Here is a 24,003-nt window from a genome sequence, read left to right on the forward strand (position 1 = left end):
CAATACACGGCCTACATCTTGCATTGAATCAGCTGGGGCACATTCCTTTGGTACTGATAAAGAAAAAGTTTAAACAGTAACCTAAATTAGATGCTTTGTTTATTTGTACGGTACAATTCAAGATATTTTTGCCCGTTAATGAACTGAGACTGATGCAAGTCTGGCTTGTTAAGTGGTACCTGATTTGCTACAGTCAAGGAAAAATGTGGTTATTTCAAAAACTAATGTCTATTGTGATTGACAAGCATAGTGTGTATATGTACCCTTCAATCAAATAGACAAATTGATGCTGGAAAGATCCACAACTTTCTAGAATGAACACTTGTGGAACTGCCACTCACAAAAATATTTAACAGATCCCTAATGCCTTCACTGAAAAAAAAATCTTCCCTTTCCCTCATGTGGAAAAACACAGACAATAAAAATAAGACTTAGTTATTAAAGAGAAGACATTGCACATCTCCATTAACTGTAGAAGCTGAGTAGGTGTTGCTGGCACAACTTCACCTACTTCTAAAGTGCAAGAAGGGAAAAAGTCATAAGAGGTCAAAACTCCAGCAACACTTGTAGTATATAGAACAACTTTGTTAGGCGTCTCCATTAACTGCAAGGTTTTCAGACAATCAGATAATAAAAAGCCAAGAAGACAGCTTTAGGTTTTTCAAGTTTTATTTCTTATTCTCATTGCTCATTAACGGACATACAGTAGCTCTGCCTCTCTTCTTCTCCTTCCACTGTTTAATAAGCCTTTAAAACACACCAATAGGGAGATGGATACAGTAGTCAACCATGGAATGTGACCATAAAGACATCTAAAATGGCAGTGGGAGTTGGAGGGGGACACACGGACACAACAAATACTGTCACCGACCAACCGTTTCGTAATTAAAGGATAAAACAGATTAACTCAAAACACTCGACTGCATCGCTGCTGCTGCCTACAAATAGAATTGCTAAAGGATTGTGATGCTAAGACTTGGCTATGGGGGGAGTCTGTGTGTAAAAGAGAAGGGGAGGGGTGGGTAGTTGGTTGGGGTGGTCCCTTTCCTGACTTCCTTTCTGGACAGGAAGTGCCTACTCCTTGGAGTGCATGTACATCAGCAGGTCAGCAACACGGTGGCTGTAGCCAAACTCATTGTCATACCTGGAGACATTGAGAGGAAAAAGGAAAGAAATGGTGTGAAATGGGGGTTTTGAACAGTGAGATGATATATTCTACTAGACGAAACTGCCGTGTTTGGGAAAACAGCAATAATTTGTAAACTTAAAGTTCTAATTTCCCCTTTTCTTTGACAGGCACCATTCTGAACCTGGATAACTGCAGCTTTCCAGCAACAACTTGCTTTTGCAGTACAAATGAGTAGGAGGGTTTATATCAAAGGTGTGGGATCTTGGGAGTTTAATGGGCCATGACTTGAATTATGGCTGACAACTGACAGCCAGCTAATCAGCTCTGGGACTGACCAAGAAATAGAAGGACTTACCAGGAAATGAGTTTGACAAAGTTGTCATTGAGGGAGATGCCAGCACCAGCATCAAAGATGGAGGAGTGGGTGTCGCCAACGAAGTCAGAGGACACCACCTGGGGAAAAAACAAACCAACAAAAAAACCCCTAAATGACAGCATATTCACTCACTGCATAGCCAACTCATTTATGGAGACATTCACTCTCACACACTTTCTCTCTCACACACACACACACACACCAAGTAAATGAATAAATAAATTGCTTTCAGTCTTACTTGGTCCTCGGTGTATCCGAGCACCCCCTTCATGGGGCCGTGTGCAGCCTTCTTCACGGCTTCCTTAATATCAGCGTAGGATGCAGGCTGGGAGAGGCGGCATGTCAGGTCGACCACTGATACATCAGCAACTGGCACCCTGAAGGCCATGCCTGTCAGCTTACTGTGGAGAGAGAGATGGAGAGAGAGAGATAGAGAATAAGACTTCTAAACGGGCTTGCCCCATCATACCTGTCTGATCTCCATAAATCGTATATTCCATCTCGAGCTCTCCACTCTCAAAATACAGGGCTGCTCTGTGTACTCAAAGTACCCAAAGTTAAAAAGAAGTCAGCTGGTGGCAGGGCCCTTTCCTATCGGGCCCCGTTCTTGTGGAATGGCCTGCTGCCATCAGACAGTCTGTTGAGTTCTTTAAATCCAAACTTAAAACTCACCTTTTGCCTTAACCTACAATTAGCTGCCTTTAGACTGAGTACTTCATTACCTGTACTGCATGGCGGGTCGGTTTCTGTCTCAATGAATTTACCATCACTGTTCTCCCGATGAGATTATAGACCGTAGATTATTGACTACTGCAACTGTTCTCTTCTCTCACATCTTTTTCTCTCTCTCTCTCTCTGAATGATGTCTTTATTCTTCTCTTTCTCCTGTGTGAAGAATGTCTCTTCTCCTGTGTAATGTGAATGGTGCGATGTGAGTCTCTTGTGTGCATGTGTAGTCACAGTGATGATGGTTGCGTGGCTCAGTCCTAGGCTGTTCCGGTGGTGTCTGGACAGTTTGGCATCCTCCTCATCATATTCTTCATACATCCTATAATTCTGGTATCCTCTTTCAGTGTTGTATTCTGTAAATTGTGTTTTATTCTGTACACACATCAATTACACGTCTGCCGGTCTTGGATGGGAGAGCTCCATCCTTTGTTGCTCTCCCTGAGGTTTTTAAAAAAACTGACTTGATCTGACTTGAAAGTGGTACTGCTCTTTATCCACCCTTGCTTCCTTGTATAGAGGTAACATGAGATGGCAAAACTGCCATTCAAAGTCAAAGTTCACCAATAAATCAACACAGACTGAATTCAGCAGTTTTATTTCCTGGTCCCATATATACTAAAAGATGCACTGAATAGCGACGAGGTAGATGGGAACGATGTTGCTTTTTCTGAGAGTATCTGATGCTGGTCTGCTAAGCTCCGAGTGCACATTACCCACATTCTGGACAGTACTGGTCTCCCAACATGTGCTACTGAGAGTTGTATGCCAAGGTTTTCATTCAAACCAATACTAGCTCATTGCAATCAAAACATACATTTAACCAGAAAGGAAACCAATCAGTGGCATGAACAGAGTAATGAGTTGAAATAAAAATCTATATCCCCTCAGTGGCATGTGAGTGTACATCAGACCCAATCTCTGCATACACATAATACTGATATGATAAAAAGCCAATAATACTGTATGCAGTTTTACTCAGTCTAAGTCTTGAAAAAAAACGTACAATGACAGATTATATCCGTTTTAAAAAAACAACTCCAGTCCATCTCACCCCCCTTTGTCTTCCCTTCATCACTGAAATTAATTTCTCGGTTAAAACAACGGATCGTACGGGTCCGCGGTGGTGTAGCGGTAGACGGCTTCAAGCACATTCATTCACACTGGTCAACTCCATGGTAACAGGCGTAAAAGTATATTTTAGGTACTGACCCATTGAGTTCAGGGATGACCTTGCCCACAGCTTTGGCAGCACCGGTGGAGGCTGGAATGATGTTCTGGTGGGCACCACGTCCATCGCGCCAGGCCTTAGCACTGGGACCATCCACTGTCTTCTGAGTGGCTGTGTATGCGTGCACTGTAGTCTGCAGAGAGACAGACAGGTATTTAGACAGAGCACTGGTGGTTCAGTTTGCCAGGTAAAAACAGATGAATGGGCAAACAGACTGACTGGCAGCTGTAGACAAATACAATGTCATCTGAAGAGACAGCTACAACCATGAATCACAAGTGTATGGTAATCGAGGTGGGTAAAAACATTTATCTATGAGAGACGTGGTGTGGCGTTATCTGGGTACCGTTTTTCCAGGGATTTTGTATGTGACTTACCATAAGAGCCTCTTCAATGCCAAAGTTGTCATGGATGACTTTAGCCAGGGGCGCCAGGCAGTTAGTGGTGCAAGAGGCATTGCTGTAGAGAGAAAGAAAAACAGACAGGTCTAATTTAATCTGGATAAAATGCACTATAATCCTTGTAACACAGAGAATTCTTTTATCACAGAAAAAACAGTGAATGCATTACCCAGACTGGCCTTTGTGTGACTATTGTGAGTGCCCTACATCTAAAATTATAAAGATGTAGGGCTACATTTGTATGCATTTGTGGATGTGAGTGAGCATTACCTGACGATGGTCATGGAGGAGGGGTCATATTTGTCCTCATTGACTCCCATGACAAACATTGGAGCATCAGGTGAGGGGGCGGAGACAACCACACGCTTAGCCCCACCTTGGATGTGAGACTAGGAGGGGCAAAAAAAGGGCACAAATTGGAAATTGGACTACAGGTATGTGTGAGCCCATCTATATGTGTATGCATGTACATACTGAGGCTTTCTCCACACTGAGGAAGACTCCAGTGGACTCCACAACATACAAAGCTCCAGCATTGCCCCAAGGGATCTCTGCTGGCTTCATACTGTGGAAGAGGGGGGGGGGGGCAGACAGACACAGACAGAGCGAGCGAGAGACAGAGAGGTCAGTCAAATGTGGAACAATCATTTATATAATCCATCATAATCAAGGACTCCAGCAATTGATCATGGAATAACTGATGGTGTTTCACAGGACCAACAAGTCAATCCATCTGGATTATTCTTCACCAGGGGGGTCTGTTGTTCAGTAGTAGCAATAAAGAACACTTTGCACAATCATGAGAATACAAAGATACTACACTACATTAATCAGATATTACATTAATCACACATTAATGCCAGAAAACAGGAACAGAAAAAGATCAAGAGAGGGAGATGGAGAGAGAGAGAGAGGGAGTGAGCTAATCTTGTTAGGAGAGCAAATCTTGTGTATTTAGAATCTTTGTATTTAGACATTCCATTGGAAGATACCCTGATATTTGGATGATCAAATAATCTGCAAAGTCACATTTTTATATGCGAGTGTATAGTGACTTCCAGATCTAGAAAGATTGCGCGAGCTAAAACTGAATAGAAGAAAAACAAAAAGAAAATTCGACAATGCCCGGGAATAAAAAGCAAACTACCAAAACAGGAATGTCTCTCCCCTGACCCTCCTCCCTGTGTTGCATTAGCTAGTATTGTCTCTTGCAGAGCAGAGGCGCCAGTGCTCAATGGACTAAACCAGCAGTTAGTAGGAGGGGGTTGACGGAGGATTAGTGAGCCAAGTGTGGTATTACCAGTGCAGCAGTGAGCCTCATTCCATGTGCCAGGAATTTCTCCAAGATATTACAAACAAGGAAAGCCACCTGAGCTGATTTGCAATTTGGGAAGCAATCACAATTTTCAACATTATCTCTACATATACACTTTATATGAGCAGTGTCCACCTTCGATATCATTGGTGGATACTTGTTCGCACAATTTTGTCAGTGTTTAAGACACAGAAGAGTGCTCAGTATTATGCCTGCTTATGGACTGTTATCTCTACAAAACACACACAGAGAGAGAGAGAGAGAGAGAGAGAGAGAGAGAGAGAGAGAGAGAGAGAGAGAGAGAGAGATCATTTTGAAAATAGTGATTGCTTCCCTTTAAATATCAGGCGTCGACATTGAAAAATAAATAACAGTGTAATAATAATAAAGCGAAATTACTAACAAATCTGACTACTGCTATATGTCAAAGACAGCAGCCCTGATTGTACCAATTGAAGTATCACTTGCTGCCGCTCACATAATCGAACCCAAAGATACTCCAGTTAACATCAGCACTCACCACTGGAACACAGAGATGGCATTGCCATCGACGATAAGCTTCCCATCCTCGTGGGAGATCTCGCCATGGTAACGGCCATGGGTGGAGTCATACTTGAACATGTAGACCTACGGGGCAGGATTATAATCATCACAATTTGGAGAAGCATTTGTATTACCTCTTTACACAGTCAGTTCCTAACAACAATAAAATAGATATTTTTTATATTTTAATACAACAGATTGGGGCAGTGTATGAATATAATAATGATTTGCGATATGAGACTAGATGTCGTCTGGGATTTTGGTTATTGTAATATAAATGTTGTCATTCCCTGGTTTTAAAAGGCTGCATTATGGTAAAAGATTTAAATTTTCTGAACTTATTACACTGTTTTAGCAGAATGAAATGAACAACGAACGCTTCTACCTGCTTGGTCATCATATCTGCATTACCAATGACCATTTCTTAAAATGTTCCAGTCACCCCTAAATTGAATTTGAGGTATTCAGTCATAATCACAATATGTGATTTTGTCAATATTACCCAACTCTTCTCAGTGTTTTTCAAGGAAGGATAGAGCGATGGTGCTAAAGGATAATGCAACCTTTTTTTGGGGCTCCCCAATGATACTTGGCCAATTACTCCATGCTTCTAAACCATCCCGGTCGCTGCCCCAACCCCTCTGCTGATCCAGGGAGGGCTGCAGACTACCACATGCCTCCTCTGATACATGTGGAGTCACCAGCCGCTTCTTTTCACCTGACAGTGGGGAGTTTCACCAGTGGGATGTAGCACCTGGGAGGATCACGCTATTCCCCCCCCCCGAACAGGCACCCCAACCGACCAGAAGAGGCGCTAGTGCAGCGACCAGGACACATACCCAAATCTGGCTTCCCACCCGCAGACATGGCCAATTGTGTCTGTAGGGACACCCGACCAAGCCGGAGGTAACACGGGGATTCGAACCGGAGATCCCCATGTTGGTAGGCAACGGAACAGACCGCTACACTACCCGGAAGCCCCCATCATAACTTTTGTTTTGTGCAATTGATCTAAAACTAATTTTAATGCAAATATGTGCAATTTTAGGAGCATTCAGGGAGCAGCAGGTCTGTATCCCCCCCCACAAAGTTTAATTAAACTTTGAAAATGTTCTAGTGTTAAAACTTTTTCATTGAGGGAAATTATTATCATCATCAAGGTAAGGATACAATACCTTGCTGAATTACTGGTGACTTACTTTTAAGCATGAACTTTTTGGAGTTTGTGTGAGTAAATGTCGTGGTTTTGTGTGCACGCATATGTGCACACAAAACCACGACCCCCCCCCCCCATAGGCTACTTGTGAGTGCTTCAACGGAAAATCTTACAAGCCGTTTGTTGCACTGAGTCTTAATGCGCCAGCTGGTGCCCAATACAATAGGAACATCTGACAATGCCATTAAGCCATTTTCTGGTCAACAAAAGTACAAACACATAATCTTCTCTCCACAATGTGATGACTACTTGGTAAAGATAAAAGTAATATAAACTCCAAATAGTGAAAAAGCACCAGCATATTAATTTAGTGAGTGCAGTACAGTGTGTACATGTGTTAGACCTTGGTCAAATAATATTTCCCAAAAATATTCTCAGTATGTGTTACAAACTATGTGTGGTACCAGAGGGGTTGACATTACGATACAGGAAAATAAAGAGTCTAAAAATCCCAGGAAAACAGTCAAGTAACTTTGCTGAGTGACAGCTTTTTTTTGACAATATACAAATTGGCCTGATAAAATAGTGTAAAACCAACTGATCTGCAGTAGCTACTTCAAGGACATTAAAACAAACACTCTAAACTAAAAGCAATTTACATTTGACCCAATATCTTATGTGCATGTGTGTGTGTTCTCACCATGTACTGAAGGTCAATGAAGGGGTCATTGATGGCAACAACTTTGATGCCCTTCTGGAGGCAAGCCCTCAAGACCAGACGGCCGATACGACCGAAGCTAAAGGGGGAGAAGGAGGGGGCGGCACCGTCAGTAGAGAGAAGTGCAGTGGTGTAAAGGCAACAGTACAGCATTTTTCACCTGGCAAACCCCTCAAACCAAGTTCTGCCAGGACTAAGAGTTAGTCCCCAGCTATTTTAGCTCCTTCCCCCCTCTGGACCACTTAACCCAGGAGGAAGCTATATCAGTCTGTGGTAAAACTGAGGCTAAACTCAGGTTTAACCTACTGCAGATTGCATTAGTGTGAACATTTTGTCATTCTAGTGTCCCACATTAGCCCAGAGATAATGGGCCAGTTAACCAAGGGTTAACTCAAAGAATGGGCAATTTGAAAAGTCGAGTCAAGTTTATTTGTATAGCCCAAAATCACAAGGTACTCCCCCCGAAGGGCTTTACTATCAGTACAATATACAACAATATGAAGATACAACACCCTCTAGCCTTGGTCTCTAGACCCGCAAAAGGAAAATCTCCACAAGAAAAACCTTATTAGGTAAAAAAAAAAAAAAAAGAAAAAGGGAGAAACCTCAGGAAGAGCAGAGGAGGGCTCTCTAAAGCTCTTTTGTATGTTTAATGGCTGTCACGACCATTAGTATATGAGTATTGAAATTGTTAGGGCAAGTGGGATCATAATTACAAAGCGCGTACACAAGCATTGGGTTTATTTGTTTTTTTAAGACAAACACCAAGTAAAAAAACTGTAACGACTACATGTCTCAGTGTTTTGGGAATATGATGGGAAACTTCCTGATTCTCTAAATACACCCGTTCATGGGACTTCATTTGGCAGGCCTTAAATCTGTGGCTGTTAAGACCGCCTAAAACTCTCAAAGGATGCTTTCGAATCCCGCCCCCAAACTGTCCTGAAATGCATTTCCAATCACCCTGATGTGAGTGTAAACCACGTAAAAGCCTAATTTTTGTCAAAGTGCTTTTTAAAATTATCATTAGAGCTCAGTGTGTGTGTTAAGGACTCACCCGTTGATTCCAACACAGAGGTCTGACATGGCTACTGTATACAGGTGGGGACTGAATCACCTGGAACAAAAAACAATGACAGACTTAGAGACAGCAGCAGCCACAACTGAGCTACGATGACCTCAGAACAGCAAATGACCAAGCATAACTCATATTAATTCAGTCAATTTCATTCATTGTTAGTAAGGGAATTTTAGAATAAACTAAAATTCCTAGAATAGACGGGCATCCGGGTAGCGTAGCAGTCTATTCTGTTGCCTACCAACACCGGGATCGCAGGTTTGAATCCCTGTGTTACCTCCGGCGTGGTCGCGTGTCCCTACAGACACAACTGGCCGTGTCTGCAGGTGGGAAGCCAGATGTGTGTATGTGTCATGGTCGGTCGCGGCGCTTGTTTGGGGGGGAGGGGGAACGGGGGGGAATAGCGTGATCCTCCCACGCCCTACGTCCCCCGGGTGAAACTTTTACTGTCAGGTGAAAAGAAGCAGCTGCGGACTCCACATATCAGAGGAGGCATGTGGTAGTCTGCAGCCCTCCCTGGATCAGCAGAGGGGGTGGAGCAGCGACCAGGACAGCTCAGAGCAGGGTGACTGGCCAGGTACAATTGGGGAGATAAAAAAATTGGCTAGAATATTATTACTCGAGTTTGGTGTGCGAACAAAGGTTGTGGGCCAACATTTCTTTCTTTTTTTTATCTTATCTCCCCCCCCCCCCCGCCCCCAATTGTATCCGGCCAATTACCCTACTCTTCTGAGCCATCCCGGTTGTTGCTCCACCCCCTCTGCTGATCCGGGGAGGGCTGCAGACTACCATGTCCCCTCCGATACATGCCAGCTGCTTCTTTTCACCTGACAGTGAGGAGTTTCGCCAGAGGGACGTAGCACGTAGGAGGATCACGCTATTCCCCCCAGTTCCCCCTCACCCCGAACAAGCAGCCCGACCAACCAGAGGAGGCGCTAGTGCAGTGTCCAGGACACACACCCACATCCGGACAAGGCCAATTGTGTCTGTAGAGACGCCCGCCCAAGCCGGAGGTAACATGGAGATTCGATCCAGTGATCCCCGTGTTGGTGGGCAATGGAATAGACTGCTACACTACCCGGACACCCAGGCCAAAATTTCTTGATACAAAAATGCGACGATGTAGATTATGGCATAAATTCAACAGCATCTCTTTTTTAAACTAGCAGAGGTACCCGGCGTTGCCTGGGGAAAATGTTCTCACCAAAACAACCAACACGATCTGATCTTTACGATATAATCGATGATGAAATATTGGATAATTTATATGATACGATACATGTGATAAACAAATGTTGAATAAACGAGTGTTATTAACAAAAATTATCAAATGTCATAATTTTCAATCCATTCATCAAGGTTCTTTGCCAATGTGTGTATGAATCGCTCAGTACTCAAGCGCCTCAGGGTAAACCACGTTGCCGGCCTTTGGGCTAGCATTGACAATGTTAGGTGTAGTGCCTCCCTTGATCACTGGAAGGATTTGCCGAAGTCTCGACAAAGCATCATTGGAATGCCTCTTTCACAAATAAATTATATTTTTTACTTGTTTTTTGAAATATTTTTCGAGAACTGTGCAATCATTAGAAAGTGCTGATTCTAAAGATACCTTTCTTTTTGTTCTACAGTGAGTAATTCTGGAGTTTTAAGAGAACATACAAACCCTCACTTATATATATATATATATATATATGTGTGTGTATAAGAAAGAGATGCCAGAAATCACAAAAGGTGAAATCGAATAGTTAGCCATCAGATTTGCTTGCTTGCTTTAATTCCCCCCCCCCCCCCACATGTTCTTAAGTCATAAACACAGGAGAGAAAACAACTTAGACTTGACTTGGAAGTACAGACATGCAAGTACAGCAAATGAAAAGTCGACACATCTCTACCGGTGCAAACTGTTGCATTGGTAGCATAAGGTGGTACTGAAGGCCGGTTAATAGTCATTGACTAGAGTACTGCGTGTGTGTTTTTTACTGCTGTGCAAAGACTCCAATTTGTCGTTTTGGACAGAACCTAGTATTGTTCAAGCACTGCAGGCAAAGTGTGTGTGTGTGTGTGTGTGTGTGTGTGTATACCAAGCGCTGCTTTAGTCCTGCCAGTTCCACCATTTCTATGGACCCCGTTATATGGAAAATCCTTTATTCTTTCATTTGCCATTACAAACGGGAGCCAGCTGATTAGTCTCTTCTCTCCTATCCTATTAGCCCCTGTGGTTATCTCCAAGTCTCCTGCTAGCACCAGTCCTTCTGCCCCATACAGGATGTCCTGTCCTCACACGTAATATTTCTACTCCCAGCCCAGAACACAGAGTTTGTGTGTGAAAAATTTGCCAGTGGACAACAAGGCCAACTCCATGTTTTGTAGTTTGTTTGTTTTTGTTTTTTTAAATCTAAACCACTTTTTCAGATTGTCACATTTATACATTTTTTGTTTGTTTGCCAGCCATGACATTAGCCGATCTATTTGGAAATTCCGTCGTTGAGTTTGTATCAACTTTGCTTACACATGTAGAGTTGTTAGTTTGCAAAAACTTCTGGTAACATGTATGTACTGCCCTGATCTGTAGTAGTGGTTGGCCCAAGACTTAAACTTCTGCACGCATGCACGCACGCACACACACTCTTCGGGGTTGTTTTAAGTTTTTACTAAGGTCAGATCCACAGTAACTGTGGTTTTACAATAAAAGGTAAGATGACTTTAAGTCAGACTAGGGTGTGGTGTAGCAACAGAAAAAAAAAACCAGAGGGCATGTTTAGTGTATACACAAGCTCAAGCATGAGTAAGGATTCATGTGCCATACAGGTACATGTTTAGAAAAACCAATGGAGATAGGGGAGGAGGGAAAAGTGTGTTGTGGTTTATGTGTGCGTTTTTGTAGAGTTGGGCCTGTTACGTAACAGAGAAGCCTGCCAACAGAAAACGGAGGAAGACTGGCCTCAAGTCAACTATGTGAACTCCTCTACCCCACTTCCTCACCTCTGCACGGCTCTTTTCTGTCTCCTGTCTTTCCATTTTCTTTGAAACAGTCACCCTCTCCACACTTCTTTTTCCTGTCACGCCTTCTTTTTCTACTGTCCGTTTCCCCTCTTCACATCTCAACTATCTCCTTCTGCACTAGTTTCCTCATTTGCTCCATCTCGCTCCCTCTCCTTACCTGTTCTGGTTTCTCTAAATCCCAGGGGGACTGGATACCAGTGTCAAGTAAAAATTGGGACTGCTGTAATGACAAACAAATACACTCATCCATGTTGTTAGCTCAAACAGCATCGCACATAGTTTTGTATACATGCACATGCTTGCTCTACTCTAGTTTCATTGTGCACCTTGACTTAGGACCAAACGACCCCCCCCCCGCCATTGTCTGATGGTGGTTCAATAATAGCGACCAATATTTGTATAATAGCTTGATACTGTATTTCTATTGTATCCCTACAATATTGCATTTCCATAATATTTCTGTAATCATGACACAAACTAAATCTAATCAACCACAATCTAGGCCTGCTCAAAAATGTTGGGACTAAACTAGTCCATTCACCCTAATCCTGACAAAAATAGCAATGAATGTCAGCATTTCAAGTCACAATCATGAGATGGAAATAGGGTTGTATTTTGTAATTTACATAATATTTAAATACTTAAGATTAATTTTATAGTTAATGTAATGTTACAATGTCATGCTATAATTAAAATGGAAAGACTACTGTGAGTTTACTGGGGTAATGAGATAACACTACAGATATTTTTGGCCACCTGAGTTCTGCACTATTGCCACACCAATCCCACTTCCAACTTTTACAAATAACTCCAATTTTACCATGACAGGAAACAGCCTAACTGTTTACTTTTCTCAAAGTTAATTCCAGTTTCCCCAAATTTACTGCATTACAATGTATTCCTGTGAGCCTTTGGGTGAGACACAACAGCAGCTAGTGCAGGGCAGTATAATTAGACACTTGTCTGCTAGCCTGGCCAGTGGCTGGAATGTGTGTGAGACTTTACACTAAGTGAGGGATTGCCTTTGAAGCCGTTTGGTTTTCAGTTTAGACTAGCATAATCTCCTAATCTGGTGTGTGTCTCCGAGTGATGCATGTAGAGCAGTCTGTCAATTCCAACGCAATGCATTTTGGGAACCCTTTAAAGAGATTTAAGGGGCAACCAGATTTAGATAAACCACTTCTCACACATATACACATACATACACGCGCAAAGGGGCCTTGGATTTAGAGATGCAGCTGGGTTGCTGGTGTCATATACAGTCTGTAGTTTACTGTGTTGGTGCGTTCTAGCAATTTATATTCATCCACTTTATCACCTGGTGTCCTCACTAAGACAGTTCAGTTTACATGCTGACATGGAGTAGATGTTACATTTTCCTTTATTCCTTGGGTTAAACAATTTAAAAAAAAGCAAATGTTTTTATATAGGCGGTTCAAACATTTGATGGTTTGGCTGCTGATGGTTGATTTCTTGTTCAAATTCAGCTTTTTCTCCACATCAGCAAACTGGTTTACAGCCACTTCATTAGCAGTTTCTTCTGGTTTCTCTCGTCTTAGCCTTTTTGGGCAGTCCACTCCACCAACTGTTTCTTTTCTTTCATAATGATGCAGTAGGCAGACTGAACGAGAGAGAGATTGTGGCAGTCATTGGAGAAATAGTTCTTGAGGTATTTGATCCAAGACCAGCAGGGATGGACGCCGTTCCAGAGGTGCAAGTTTCAACCACTACACCCTCTCTATAGAAGAATAATGGACTCATGGTAACATATGACAGCAGTCGCCCCATTTTTGATGGCACAAGCGAGGCTGCACTTGCAGTCTCATCTAGTATGGATCCAAGTGCAGACATGAGACTAAGCATGAGAAACAGCAGGAGATGTACCACCCTGCCCTTTATTAACAGACTGCTACCCAGCCGACAGAAAGAGAAATGAGAAAGTTCCACATCGCTATGCTCTCCTCATATTTCTTTAATTCTTAACTTTGTGTTCTGATCGGTGTCCTTGTGTACAGAAATGTCCAACATTAACCTTGTCCCTTTCACTTTGCTTCCTCCCCTGTCTCCTGTGGTTTTTCAGACCAGTTCATTCTCTTGTTACTTTTCTACCTCCATTTTGTCTCAACTGCCCTAGTTTTCCGTGACAAAATGGATGCTCACATGACAAACGCTACTTTTGAATAAACATCCTTAGTAGTTATGGGGAGCAATTTGATATGTGAGCCTTTACTTAAGAGGCTTGGTGGCGTTTAAAATATACCTCAGCTTTCCTATGTTGCACACTAATATGTAGAGAGGATGCATAAAATGCCCATGAACAAAGTGAGGAATACAGCATCATACTCTCTAATATCAGAAGCATAAGTGCAAGTATCTGGTAAAAACCTTCTGTATAGAAGCATGGTAGTGCAAACAGGACCTGAGACTTACCATGCATTTCTAGCCTTAACTAATGACTTTTTCATATTTTCTGGAAAATGAGATTGTAAACATTTTCAGCCATAGTACTTCAGGGCAAAAATGAGGTTAACTGTAGGGTTTATTAACCACTCACTGCTGCAGTGGCTGTTCAAAGGCTTTACTTCGTCAGTGTCCTCAGCATCACTGATGTCGTGCCATTCAGGCTGACAATGTCTCGGGCATTTCCTCACATCTCCAGGCTCGTAAAGTTTGTCACTCAATATCACATTTCTTCTGTTCCACTGAGTGGTGACATCCACAATGAGTTTAGACTATGGAAAGAGCAGCAACGTTGTGGTGGCTGTTGTGAACTCCCATGGAAGCCTGTTTGAGCAGCAGGTTTCAACAGATGAGTAAAAACAACTGATTTGTGGTCAGTCTGGCCTTTCTCATTACAACTGATTAGATCCACATTGTGTGCATGGTCCACCATGAGTTATGTTGCAATTGTTTAAAGCTCCCATTCCATAACAGCCAAACTCACCACATCTGTTATACTGGCTCCAGCGTGTGATTTGAATTGTGGAGGCGTTTGCTGTACAATGCTTACCATGTCACACTTCAGGTGATTGGAAAATTTGTTTGTTTTTGTTTTTTTTTTGTGTGGATTTCCCCCCACTTTTTCTTCCAACTGTACTTGGCCAATTACCCTACTCTTCCGAGCTGTTCCAGTCGCTGCTCCACCCCCTCTGCCAATCCGGGGAGGGCTGTAGACTACCACATGCCTCCTCCAATACATGTGGAGTCGCCAGCTGCTTCTTCTCACCCAAGTGAGGAGTTTCTCCAGGGAGACGTAATGCGTGGGAGGATCACGAGCAGGCACCCGGACCGACCAGAGGAGGCGCTAGTGCAGCAACCAGGCCACATACCCACATCCGGCTTCCCACCCGCAGACATGGCCAGTTGTGTCTGTAGAGACACCCGACTAAACCGGCGGTAACACGGGGATTCAAACGGGCCATCCTCATGTTGGTAAGCAACGGAACAGACCACCACGCCACCCGGCCACCCCCAAAGGTGATTGAAATTTTACTGTTTCGCTCTTGAGGTTCAGCAGTTAGCAGTTACTGAGACTCTCACTGCCTCTTGTAAGGTTTTCATCTTGCATAGGGTTGGGTATCGAAAATGGTGCACATATGGCACCGACCGAAATATCTCGGTCCTACGGAGTATCAAACTCTTTGGAAAAAAAACGGTGCCAAATTTCGATACTTTACAGTAGACGACGTGAACGCTATCACAGCCAGCCAATCACTACCAGCATTGTTGTACACAGGTGACTGACTGACAAATCAGCATGAAGCTATTTGGTATGCGTGTGCGTCTCGTGACTGCGTTAAGAGTTAAAAACCGGTGGGCAAGATTCAGTGAGCTACTATGCGTCCAAAGCGTGGCTACACTTTGTAAAACTAGACAGCAAACCTGTCACAGTAAAATGCAGCCGCTGCAAAACGATCATCAAATCCAAGTCTGGGAGTACATCGAATATGATGAAACATCTGATCATGCATGGGATAAATTTACGAGTGGACAACTGCTCTATGTTTGATAACGTTAATGTCCGTGCTGCTGCCAATGTTAACGTTAGCTCTGGGACGTCTGCTCTGGGTCTTCTTCTGGTGCCACTGCTAGCAATGATGAAACAGGTAAGGACGGTTATGATGATGTATATAAATAGGCTCACATACATTAAAGATGTCAGTCTGCACGTTGACCTCATTGTCATTGCTGACCTCACTTTCAATCTCAAAGCGCTAGAGTACAGAACCAAAATAACACAATATGTCAATGAATTATGATGCTCGCTGTATAGAAAAGTAGTTTGCTGATAATCCTATAAGGTTTTCATAACATATAGTATCGGGAAAAGGTATTGTTTAGGTATCGTATCGAATTGGAGGTACTGGTTTTGGTATCGTAAATTTTCAAACGATACCCAACCCTAATTTGCACATTTGATTTTGTTTACAGGGCTGGGAGTACACATTGACTAATATTCTGTTAGGGCTCCAGTGTCACTGAGTCATTGAAAGCCTTCATTTTCAATGACAAAATAATGCCCTCCATACTCTTCACAGTAATACTGCCAATCCATGTTGTCTCTGGCTCTTGGCAATTGATTATGAAAGTGTAACTGCCAGATTTTGTCAGTCATTTAGCCTTTGGGCATTTCTTGTTACTCCTTTGCATAGTGGCAACCAAAGTTTGATAATTTGAATGCAGTATATGGTGCATGTTGCCTGGTTCTCCTTTTTGTTGCCCTTTTCTTCTCTAGATTAAAAAAAAAGAAGTATATTATATATATATGCTGCCATATAGCAAACTTTCCAACCAGCATTCTTCATTATTGTAACACAAAAACCCCCTCCAAAAAAACAAACAAAGGTCACGTTTTTTTGGGGGCCCCCCCCTTTTCTCCCCAATTATGCTTTTTGGCCAATAACCCCACTCTTCCGAACCATCCCAGCTGCTGCTCCACCCCCTCTGCTGACCCTGGGAGGGCGGAAGACTACCACATGCCTCCTCTGATACATGTGGGCATTGCCAGTTGCTTCTTTTCACCTGACAGTGAGGCGTTTCGCCAGGAGGACGTAGCGCATGGAAGGATCACGCCATTCCCCCCAGTCTCCCCCCCCAAACAAGCACCCCAACCAACCAGAAGAGGCGCTAGTGCAGCGACCAGGACACATACCCACATCCGGCTTCCCACCCGCAGACACGGCCAATGTCTCTGTAGGGACACCCGACCGAACTAGAGATCCCCGCGTTGGTAGGCAACGGTACCTACGCTATGCTACCCGGGGCCCCGGGGTCACTTCTTTGTATCAGAAAGTGTTGTCTGGTTTCAGTCCGTGTGTGTGTGTGTCTCCTGGTTCTTGCCCTGACACACCCCATACTGTTGCCTGGTTACAGAGTGAGCTGCATGGTCAATAGGAGTTACTTTGTCTGTCAGCCAATCGACCCTGATCTAATATTCAACACACAATTTGTCACATGTGCACACAAACACACTACACAGACTCACAGAGGCAGTACTGTTTTGCGAAGGGCAGAGTGCGAACATCTTGCGAACAGCAACTTACAACCTGCTGCCACTCACTAACATGCGCACAGAAAAGACAGACAGACACCCTTTAATAAGAAATTCTTGAAATTGAACACATCTGATAATTCATTACAGATTAACGAGCACTGAATGCATTTTGATAAATGCTGAAAGTGCACTACTCTCATTTGAATTCAAGTTTCAGAAGCCAAGCACTTGCGTGATTGCAGTACAATGTGAAAAATGTAGACCCCCTAGCAGTGCGGCCTTGCCATCTTTTCACACTGGCTGAATTGAGGGCAGCCCTGGCCGACTGGGTTGGCACTGGCTGCGTTCCTTCCTCCCTCCTCCAGTGAATAACGCTAAACTTTGTTAGTGTGCTACCACCTCCTGTTCTGATTGGCCTGCAAGAAAGCAGAACGGACCAATCAGAGAGGCTGCAGCAGCTGGGCTCCTTCACTAGTGGTTGGGAAGAACAATATGTTCCTTACTGACCTCCTCACTAATTACTTGCCTTCATTATTATTCACTTCTGTCCCTAAACTGCCTCGCTTTCAGAACCCCTCACCACCTTACTTTCCCCCTTCTCTTTTGCTTCATTTGTCCTCCACTCCTACCATCACCACCACCCCTCGTTTTGGATCCCATGACCTTTCCCTCCCCCTGAGCTGCAACCTATTTTCTTTATACACAGCGTGTGACAAGAGGGGTGCTGGGGGGGGGCAGTGTGTATGTGGGTCACGCTCCCCCAATGGATGAGAAAATATCACGGTTCTCTTAGACAACAATGTCACAGAAAATGTCTGACAGGATAATACCTCTCTGCCCTCAACCCTGCCATCTCTCTTTCTTGAAATGACACAGCATTTCACTTCACGTACACAGGCACACACACACAGACACGCACATCTTTTGTATGGGACAAGCGTGCAAAAGAGGGGGAAGCAGTATGTCTGTGGAGCACACTCTCCCAGTGGATGAGAAAATACTGAGGTTCTCTTCATTTTAAATTTCTTTTCATGTGACAAAAAAAAAATTACTTGGCCAAATGAAATTTGTGGAGAAGGAAAAGGTGCAAGCAGAAAAGGAAAGTGGAGAAGAGATGAGAAGAAAAGATGAGACATACGGATAGGAGAAGAGTTATTGGAATGACTGGGAAATATTTGGTAGACAAGACGATACACCTCTTCCTTACTCTCAACCCTGTTCTCTCGTTTTTTTTGCAAGAACAAAGCATTCCCCTTCACACAATAACCAACATGCACAGCTCTGGGACAATGGACTCATTTATTCCCTGTCGGCGTACAGAACTTCACACACTAGTTGACCATCATATGGACCACGTTGTTCGACAGCAGATATTTCCTCAATTTCTCCCCAACACCGTCAGTGTCAGTATACAGCGGCTCCATCTAACAAACATCTGTGATACAAATAAACACATTTACATAAAATCCAGTACGGCAACACCAATGAAGAGTCCCCTGCCCGTTAACTGGTACAAAGACGAGTTATTCACCACTAATATCAGACAATTAGAATAAATAAAAAACTAAAAACACATGTCAAGGACTCTCACAGTTAAACTAACATCAGATTATAATAGTTTATAATGAAGCTACTATACTATTCAAACAGGTTGACCTGGTTTGTGTATTCGTTTGACATGATTGGCATCGAATGAATGAAAAGGGGCATTTTGCTTACAGTACTTCAACACTCATCCTTAACACAACCTTTTTTTTTTTATTTCTCGTCTATCCCCTTATCCCCTCCATCTACCACTCCCTTCCTCTCCAGTAGATTTCCACTCTGGTGCATTGATTGGCCAAGAGCCCAGAAGAAGCCAATTAGGAACTGTTGTCTACTTCTCCCACTCCTCCGTGAGTCTCACAAACTAAACATGTTGCATGGAGACTTAAAAATTAACTTTAGCTATTACACTTCAATACACACAACATGGTAGTAGAGCGGCACAACCGAGTTGATGTGAAGTAATGCAAAGTCCACATAATAACATAAAATGTAAGAAAAGAGATGTCTGTCATTTCAAAAGTTAATCATGGTCAATAGTGACTCTCCTCGCTTCAGTCTCCTCCCTCCTTTCCTCCCCTCTTCATAAGTCACTAGTGTTTTCCACCATAGCAATGTCACTCTTCTGCTTTAACCTAGTCGGTGAAACGTCCAATACCATCACATCACTTTCCTCTCTCACACACACACACACACATGCTTTTAACCTAGTCGGTAAAACGTCCAATACCATCACACACACACACACACACACACATACGGCAAGGATGGCTTCCCACAAACAATGGCAGGCACTGATGCATCAGACTGGCACCTTGACTGTCCGTTACATAGGTCTATATTTTTATAACAGAGAGCGAGCTTGATTCAGAACTGGTTTTGGCTCATAGCAGGTCTCTAGATCTGTGCACAAAAAAAAAAGTTAAGCGCTGACATTTTTTTAACGTAAAATGTATTCCTATTGCCCATTACCAATGGTAATGGCGGAGGAGGTGGTTGGTCAATGGTTCAGTAAAAGTGTGGCATGCGTGCAGACACACATGAATTAGTAAAAGGTGTGCTGTCTCACACTGCAGAGGAATCCGTTTGGAAGCCATGTGACTGCTTTGCAGTGGTACTGCCCTATCCAGAAACATGCGCACACATACATACCTGTTCACAGTTGTTAGAGCTTGCATCAGCAGGAAGTTGACAGACATTCCTCTGACAGCTCAGAGGAATGTCTCTATACTCACTTCCTCCCTCCTGTGTCAACTGCTATATGTCCACGAGGCACAATGTGCAACCCTCGAGCTATAGCTCTATGGTGTCTGTTCATGTGAGACCATCTATACAATTCAAGTCCCGGGCTCTGATTTGCTGGGCCATGTTCAAAAGGAGTCAAAGTACTTGAAAAGGTCGCATGAAATGAAATTTAAAGTGCTGCGAACTTCCAGGATTTGACCTATTGGAATGAAACAGAATGAATGGTTGGGTAGGAATTTGTGACGGGAGTTTGATTTGACAAATAGTCAATAATGGTTGGACATTTTTGAAAGAATGCTCTGATCTCATCCCTAGCCAATACGCTATTGGCTAGTTTCCATTTGGTGCTAGAGCACTCTTATTTCAATTTAATGCACCATTCATTGGATTTTTTTTTTGTGCAAGCGCAGGGTGATATAACCAATAAATTATCGTATTTTTCCATAAGAGAAAAACATCATTCTCATGAACTCAAAACTAAAAATGATTTTTTTTGAGGGCCTCTAGAAGATAACGTTGAATAGATGCAAATTAAGTGCAGGTAAGAGGTGACAAGAATGAACATAATTTTTTCCTATCACAGGAACTTTAACACTGCACCTTTAGATGAAATAACTAGTCATTTGAATATATACATTTTTTAATTTCATTGTGTGTTTCCATAGTAAAAAGGTAGAGTATATGAAAAATTGTTTTATTGCACACAGTCTGTAGAAGTTGAGGTGTGATAGTTGCCACCATAGCAGAGAGGCTTTCCCCAGTTGTGAATCTGCATCCCTGGTAAAGGCAATACAGACCATCATGGCTGTGCAAAAAGTGTTGAGTCATTGTGGGGTTCTCTTACGCACATCCTGTACTAGCCAGCTAGTGCAATTAGTCAAACGTAGAATATAATCAAATGGAAAGCTCATGCTAACCTGAACCAGGGAACAGTCATAGTACTTTGAAAGGGAAGCAAACCAACATTAACCCTGACTGACACACACTTCTAACTGTGCTGAATGACATGGATCCTTATGTAAAATAATCCTTGCAACAAAGTTGTGCTCTTGTTTCTAGTGGTAATACTCCAACCCCAAACAAATCTCGAGGAATCACCAAAGTAATCTGTGTTAATTTTAATCTATGGCAATCTGCCAGAGTGACTACCAGATTGAAACATGGAAAGACTGGAACGACACCAGCAGCATGTGGCAGCTAATCTACTGGAGGAGGCTGACTCATGGGCTGACAAGTCTGTACACCACTGACAGCACGTAGCGGATTTTCCCCTGCAACTTTGTGGAAAAAAATAGCTTTGGTTTTACATTAGCAAAACCAGTTATTGCCATGTGTTCCAATTAACCTGAGCCATCAAAAACTAACCTGGATAGGTTTTTTTGAAAAAAGTGCCGATTTTAAAATACGAGCCCTATAATAGTTGCAAATGTCCCATGAGGAAATTGACCTCAACTGTAGGAATGTGTTAAAAAAAAAACGAGGACATGGACTCCCTTTACAATATTGAGCATCTTCCCAACACCTCCAGGCCCATTTGCGACCTTCAGTATGCTAGCAATATAGTTATGTGCAATTGACTATGGTGCAGACAGAAGCACAGCCTGTTCCAGGTCAAATTGGAGGGGGGGGGTGAAGCTCGGGAGTGAGTTAGCATCTCCCCAGCAGCTCTGGTAGCCCGTTGTGACCTCTGCCAGTCTAATGACCTTCATCAGTGAAACAAGGCCAGCTGTGGCTGCATCCACCTCTACCACGCCTCATCTGATTGAATGGAAACTACTGAGACATAATGTGTTGTGGGCCACCATTATACTATATGAAAAGGGTGTCAACCTCCATTAACACAAAACATGAACAAAATTATCTGATTTAGGTATCTAAAAGGTTTTCGGGGAGGATGTGTTTGGAAGCATTTCATCTGCCAGACTTTCTCCTTGTAAGGCCCCACCGCATTGCATTGACTGACTACACCATGAGCAGCAACCAATGTCAAGAACCTGTTGCGCTATAAGCCAAGTTCTGCGACTGCCGTAGGAGAAAGTCGCGTTTTAAACCGCACATAAACGGATATATACGATTAAAGTGATCGTGTGGCCGATGGCCCAAAAAGGGGTTGCAAGCTTGTGTCTACTGTGGACTCAAAACTGCGGCAGAATCATGCACCACTGTCTCTTTGCTCTTCAGGCGGCATCACGGAGAGAGGACGTAAAACCAAACCGCATCGATCGTCTTTCAAGGTGAAGCAACTACGCCAGACACGTACGTTGCAATATTAATGGCAGGGACTGTTCTGGTGCTTTACGGAAGAAATACGTCTGCTGCCCCCCCTCCCCCCGCCCCAACACCGACTGCGGTAAGACGATGACGTAACAAGGAGACATAATCACGACAACCAGGGGATGCACGTAGTTTTCACCTCCGGTCTGAAACTGCGCTATTTTTTATTATTATCAATTGGCCATTAAGAATTAACTAGCATCTTAGTCGACGTCATCAGAGGTAATAATTCAGATATGGTGCAAATCTGCGTAGTTATTAATCCATTTCCACTCCCCCCCTCCCCTCTATGTCCACGTTCATTCAAACTGCAAGCGATAAACTGCACTGACAAATGTAATACCTGCTGCATCAACAGTTATGCTCCGTGTGGCAGAACAAAGTGTGGCGGTTATATAATTCTCTTTATTCGAGCTTCTTAATCCACTTACGGAGAAAAAGCATCGGGGGCTGCTATTGTCACGTTAAGCTAGGTTGCACATTATAAATTAGCATACAAGAATCGCGCTCTTATGTTTAATTTTACACATTCACGCCGCTTTTGCTATAGCCTATGCTTCTGTATAGGGTTTCAAACCAAACGTCGTTTTTGGCGTAAACGACGCGACAACTCAACTGGAAAGCGTTTAACACAACCAGTCTCCCAAAAACTGGAAGGCCACCGCGGACGGGCGCATCCGCTTCCATCCGCGCATCCCCCGTTTTCGCGTCCTCATTTTGGAAAGGGGACGTTAAAACATGCAAAACCCTCTCTTCTTCGCACCACCTTAAATATATCCGTTTAAGGGTGGGCAAAGGCGGTCCAAGTAGCCGTTTAAGCAAAGTATCGTTGCTTGAACGGGCACTTGTTGCTGTTGAGAGTGTACCGTTTGCACGGGTATTCGTATCTACGGGTTTTATTTTTGCAGAGGCTGTGCATCCCTTACCTTGCTGACGATGCTTCTCCGTCGGTGTAAGCCAAGTGCAGCGCCGCCTTCCGTAATTTATAGTGGACACGTGCCCTACGCCGGGTTGCCCTGGTGATTTGACGTCACGTCTTCCGCTGCTCCGAGTATCCATTCGGGACGAGGGCCTGGTCACGGCTACCCACCGCGGCCATGGAGACGACATGATGGGACATTATTTTCACTAGTGGTCTTTTTATCCCTTAACATTTGCTATAGGGGACAACCTGTGCTCCGAAGGCATACATGCCACGGGTTACCATGAAATACCGTGAAAAAGTAAAACAAAAATAACCCTAGCAAGAACTCTCTCTCTCTCTCTCTGTGTGTGTGTGTGTGTGTGTGTGTGTGTGTGTGTGTCGGGGGAGGTGGGGGTATGATGACGAAGCATTTTATCACATGTAGTTAATGTAAGAAAAAAAAGATGACAAGGTTGCAGGCGTAAAAATCGATACATTTTTCCCTACATAATGGAGATGGACGATAGGCAAACAACATAAGTGGGCACACTGGTAATTGTTGAGCTTCATTTTGCCCATCCACGTGGCTACGTTGTCTCCAAATCAAGCCAGCAGCAATATCGTTTGCAGCCTCGCTTCATTTGGTGCGACATCAATGGAGGGTATAGAAGGAAATTTTTTATAGCTGGGCCATTGGTGTGCGTTGGTGCGTAAAGGGCGTTTGTAGGGCAGATTGGATGTGATAGACTGTGCGGGTAGCATGCGCCTTTGGGTGGCTACGTCGGATGCAGCATGAAACTTGCATGTCACGTCGTTACAGCATACTGTCAATGATGACCAACGTGGAATTCAAGAAGGTTGTTGA

At 43.4% G+C, this 24,003-nt stretch overlaps 1 protein-coding gene across 1 annotated transcript; it reads right to left on the bottom strand.

Annotated features, from left to right (window-relative positions):
* Positions 1-634: 634 nt before the first annotated feature.
* Positions 635-23,244, bottom strand: gapdhs (glyceraldehyde-3-phosphate dehydrogenase, spermatogenic). The gene is made up of 11 exons (XM_056286712.1): positions 23,161-23,244; positions 8,653-8,712; positions 7,578-7,674; positions 5,699-5,805; positions 4,338-4,428; positions 4,134-4,252; positions 3,840-3,921; positions 3,444-3,595; positions 1,744-1,906; positions 1,485-1,582; positions 635-1,144 (listed from the first exon to the last, which is right to left on the bottom strand). The coding sequence occupies exons 2-11, from the start codon at positions 8,679-8,681 to the stop codon at positions 1,075-1,077; spliced, it is 1,008 nt and encodes a 335-aa protein (XP_056142687.1). The 5' UTR covers positions 8,682-8,712; positions 23,161-23,244; the 3' UTR covers positions 635-1,074.
* Between the last annotated feature and the right edge of the window lie 759 nt (positions 23,245-24,003).

The sequence above is a fragment of the Lampris incognitus genome, chromosome 9 (assembly GCF_029633865.1).
Source record: "Lampris incognitus isolate fLamInc1 chromosome 9, fLamInc1.hap2, whole genome shotgun sequence".
Lineage (NCBI taxonomy): Eukaryota > Metazoa > Chordata > Actinopteri > Lampriformes > Lampridae > Lampris > Lampris incognitus.

Coding starts and splice junctions, on each gene's coding strand:
- gapdhs (XM_056286712.1), bottom strand. CDS start 8,681: ATGTCAGACCTCTGTGTTGGAATCAACGG. Junction 7,675..8,652: donor CTCTGTGTTGGAATCAACGG/GTGAGTCCTTAA, acceptor CTCCCCCTTTAG/CTTCGGTCGTATCGGCCGTC. Junction 1,907..3,443: donor GTCATCCCTGAACTCAATGG/GTCAGTACCTAA, acceptor CTCTCTCCACAG/TAAGCTGACAGGCATGGCCT.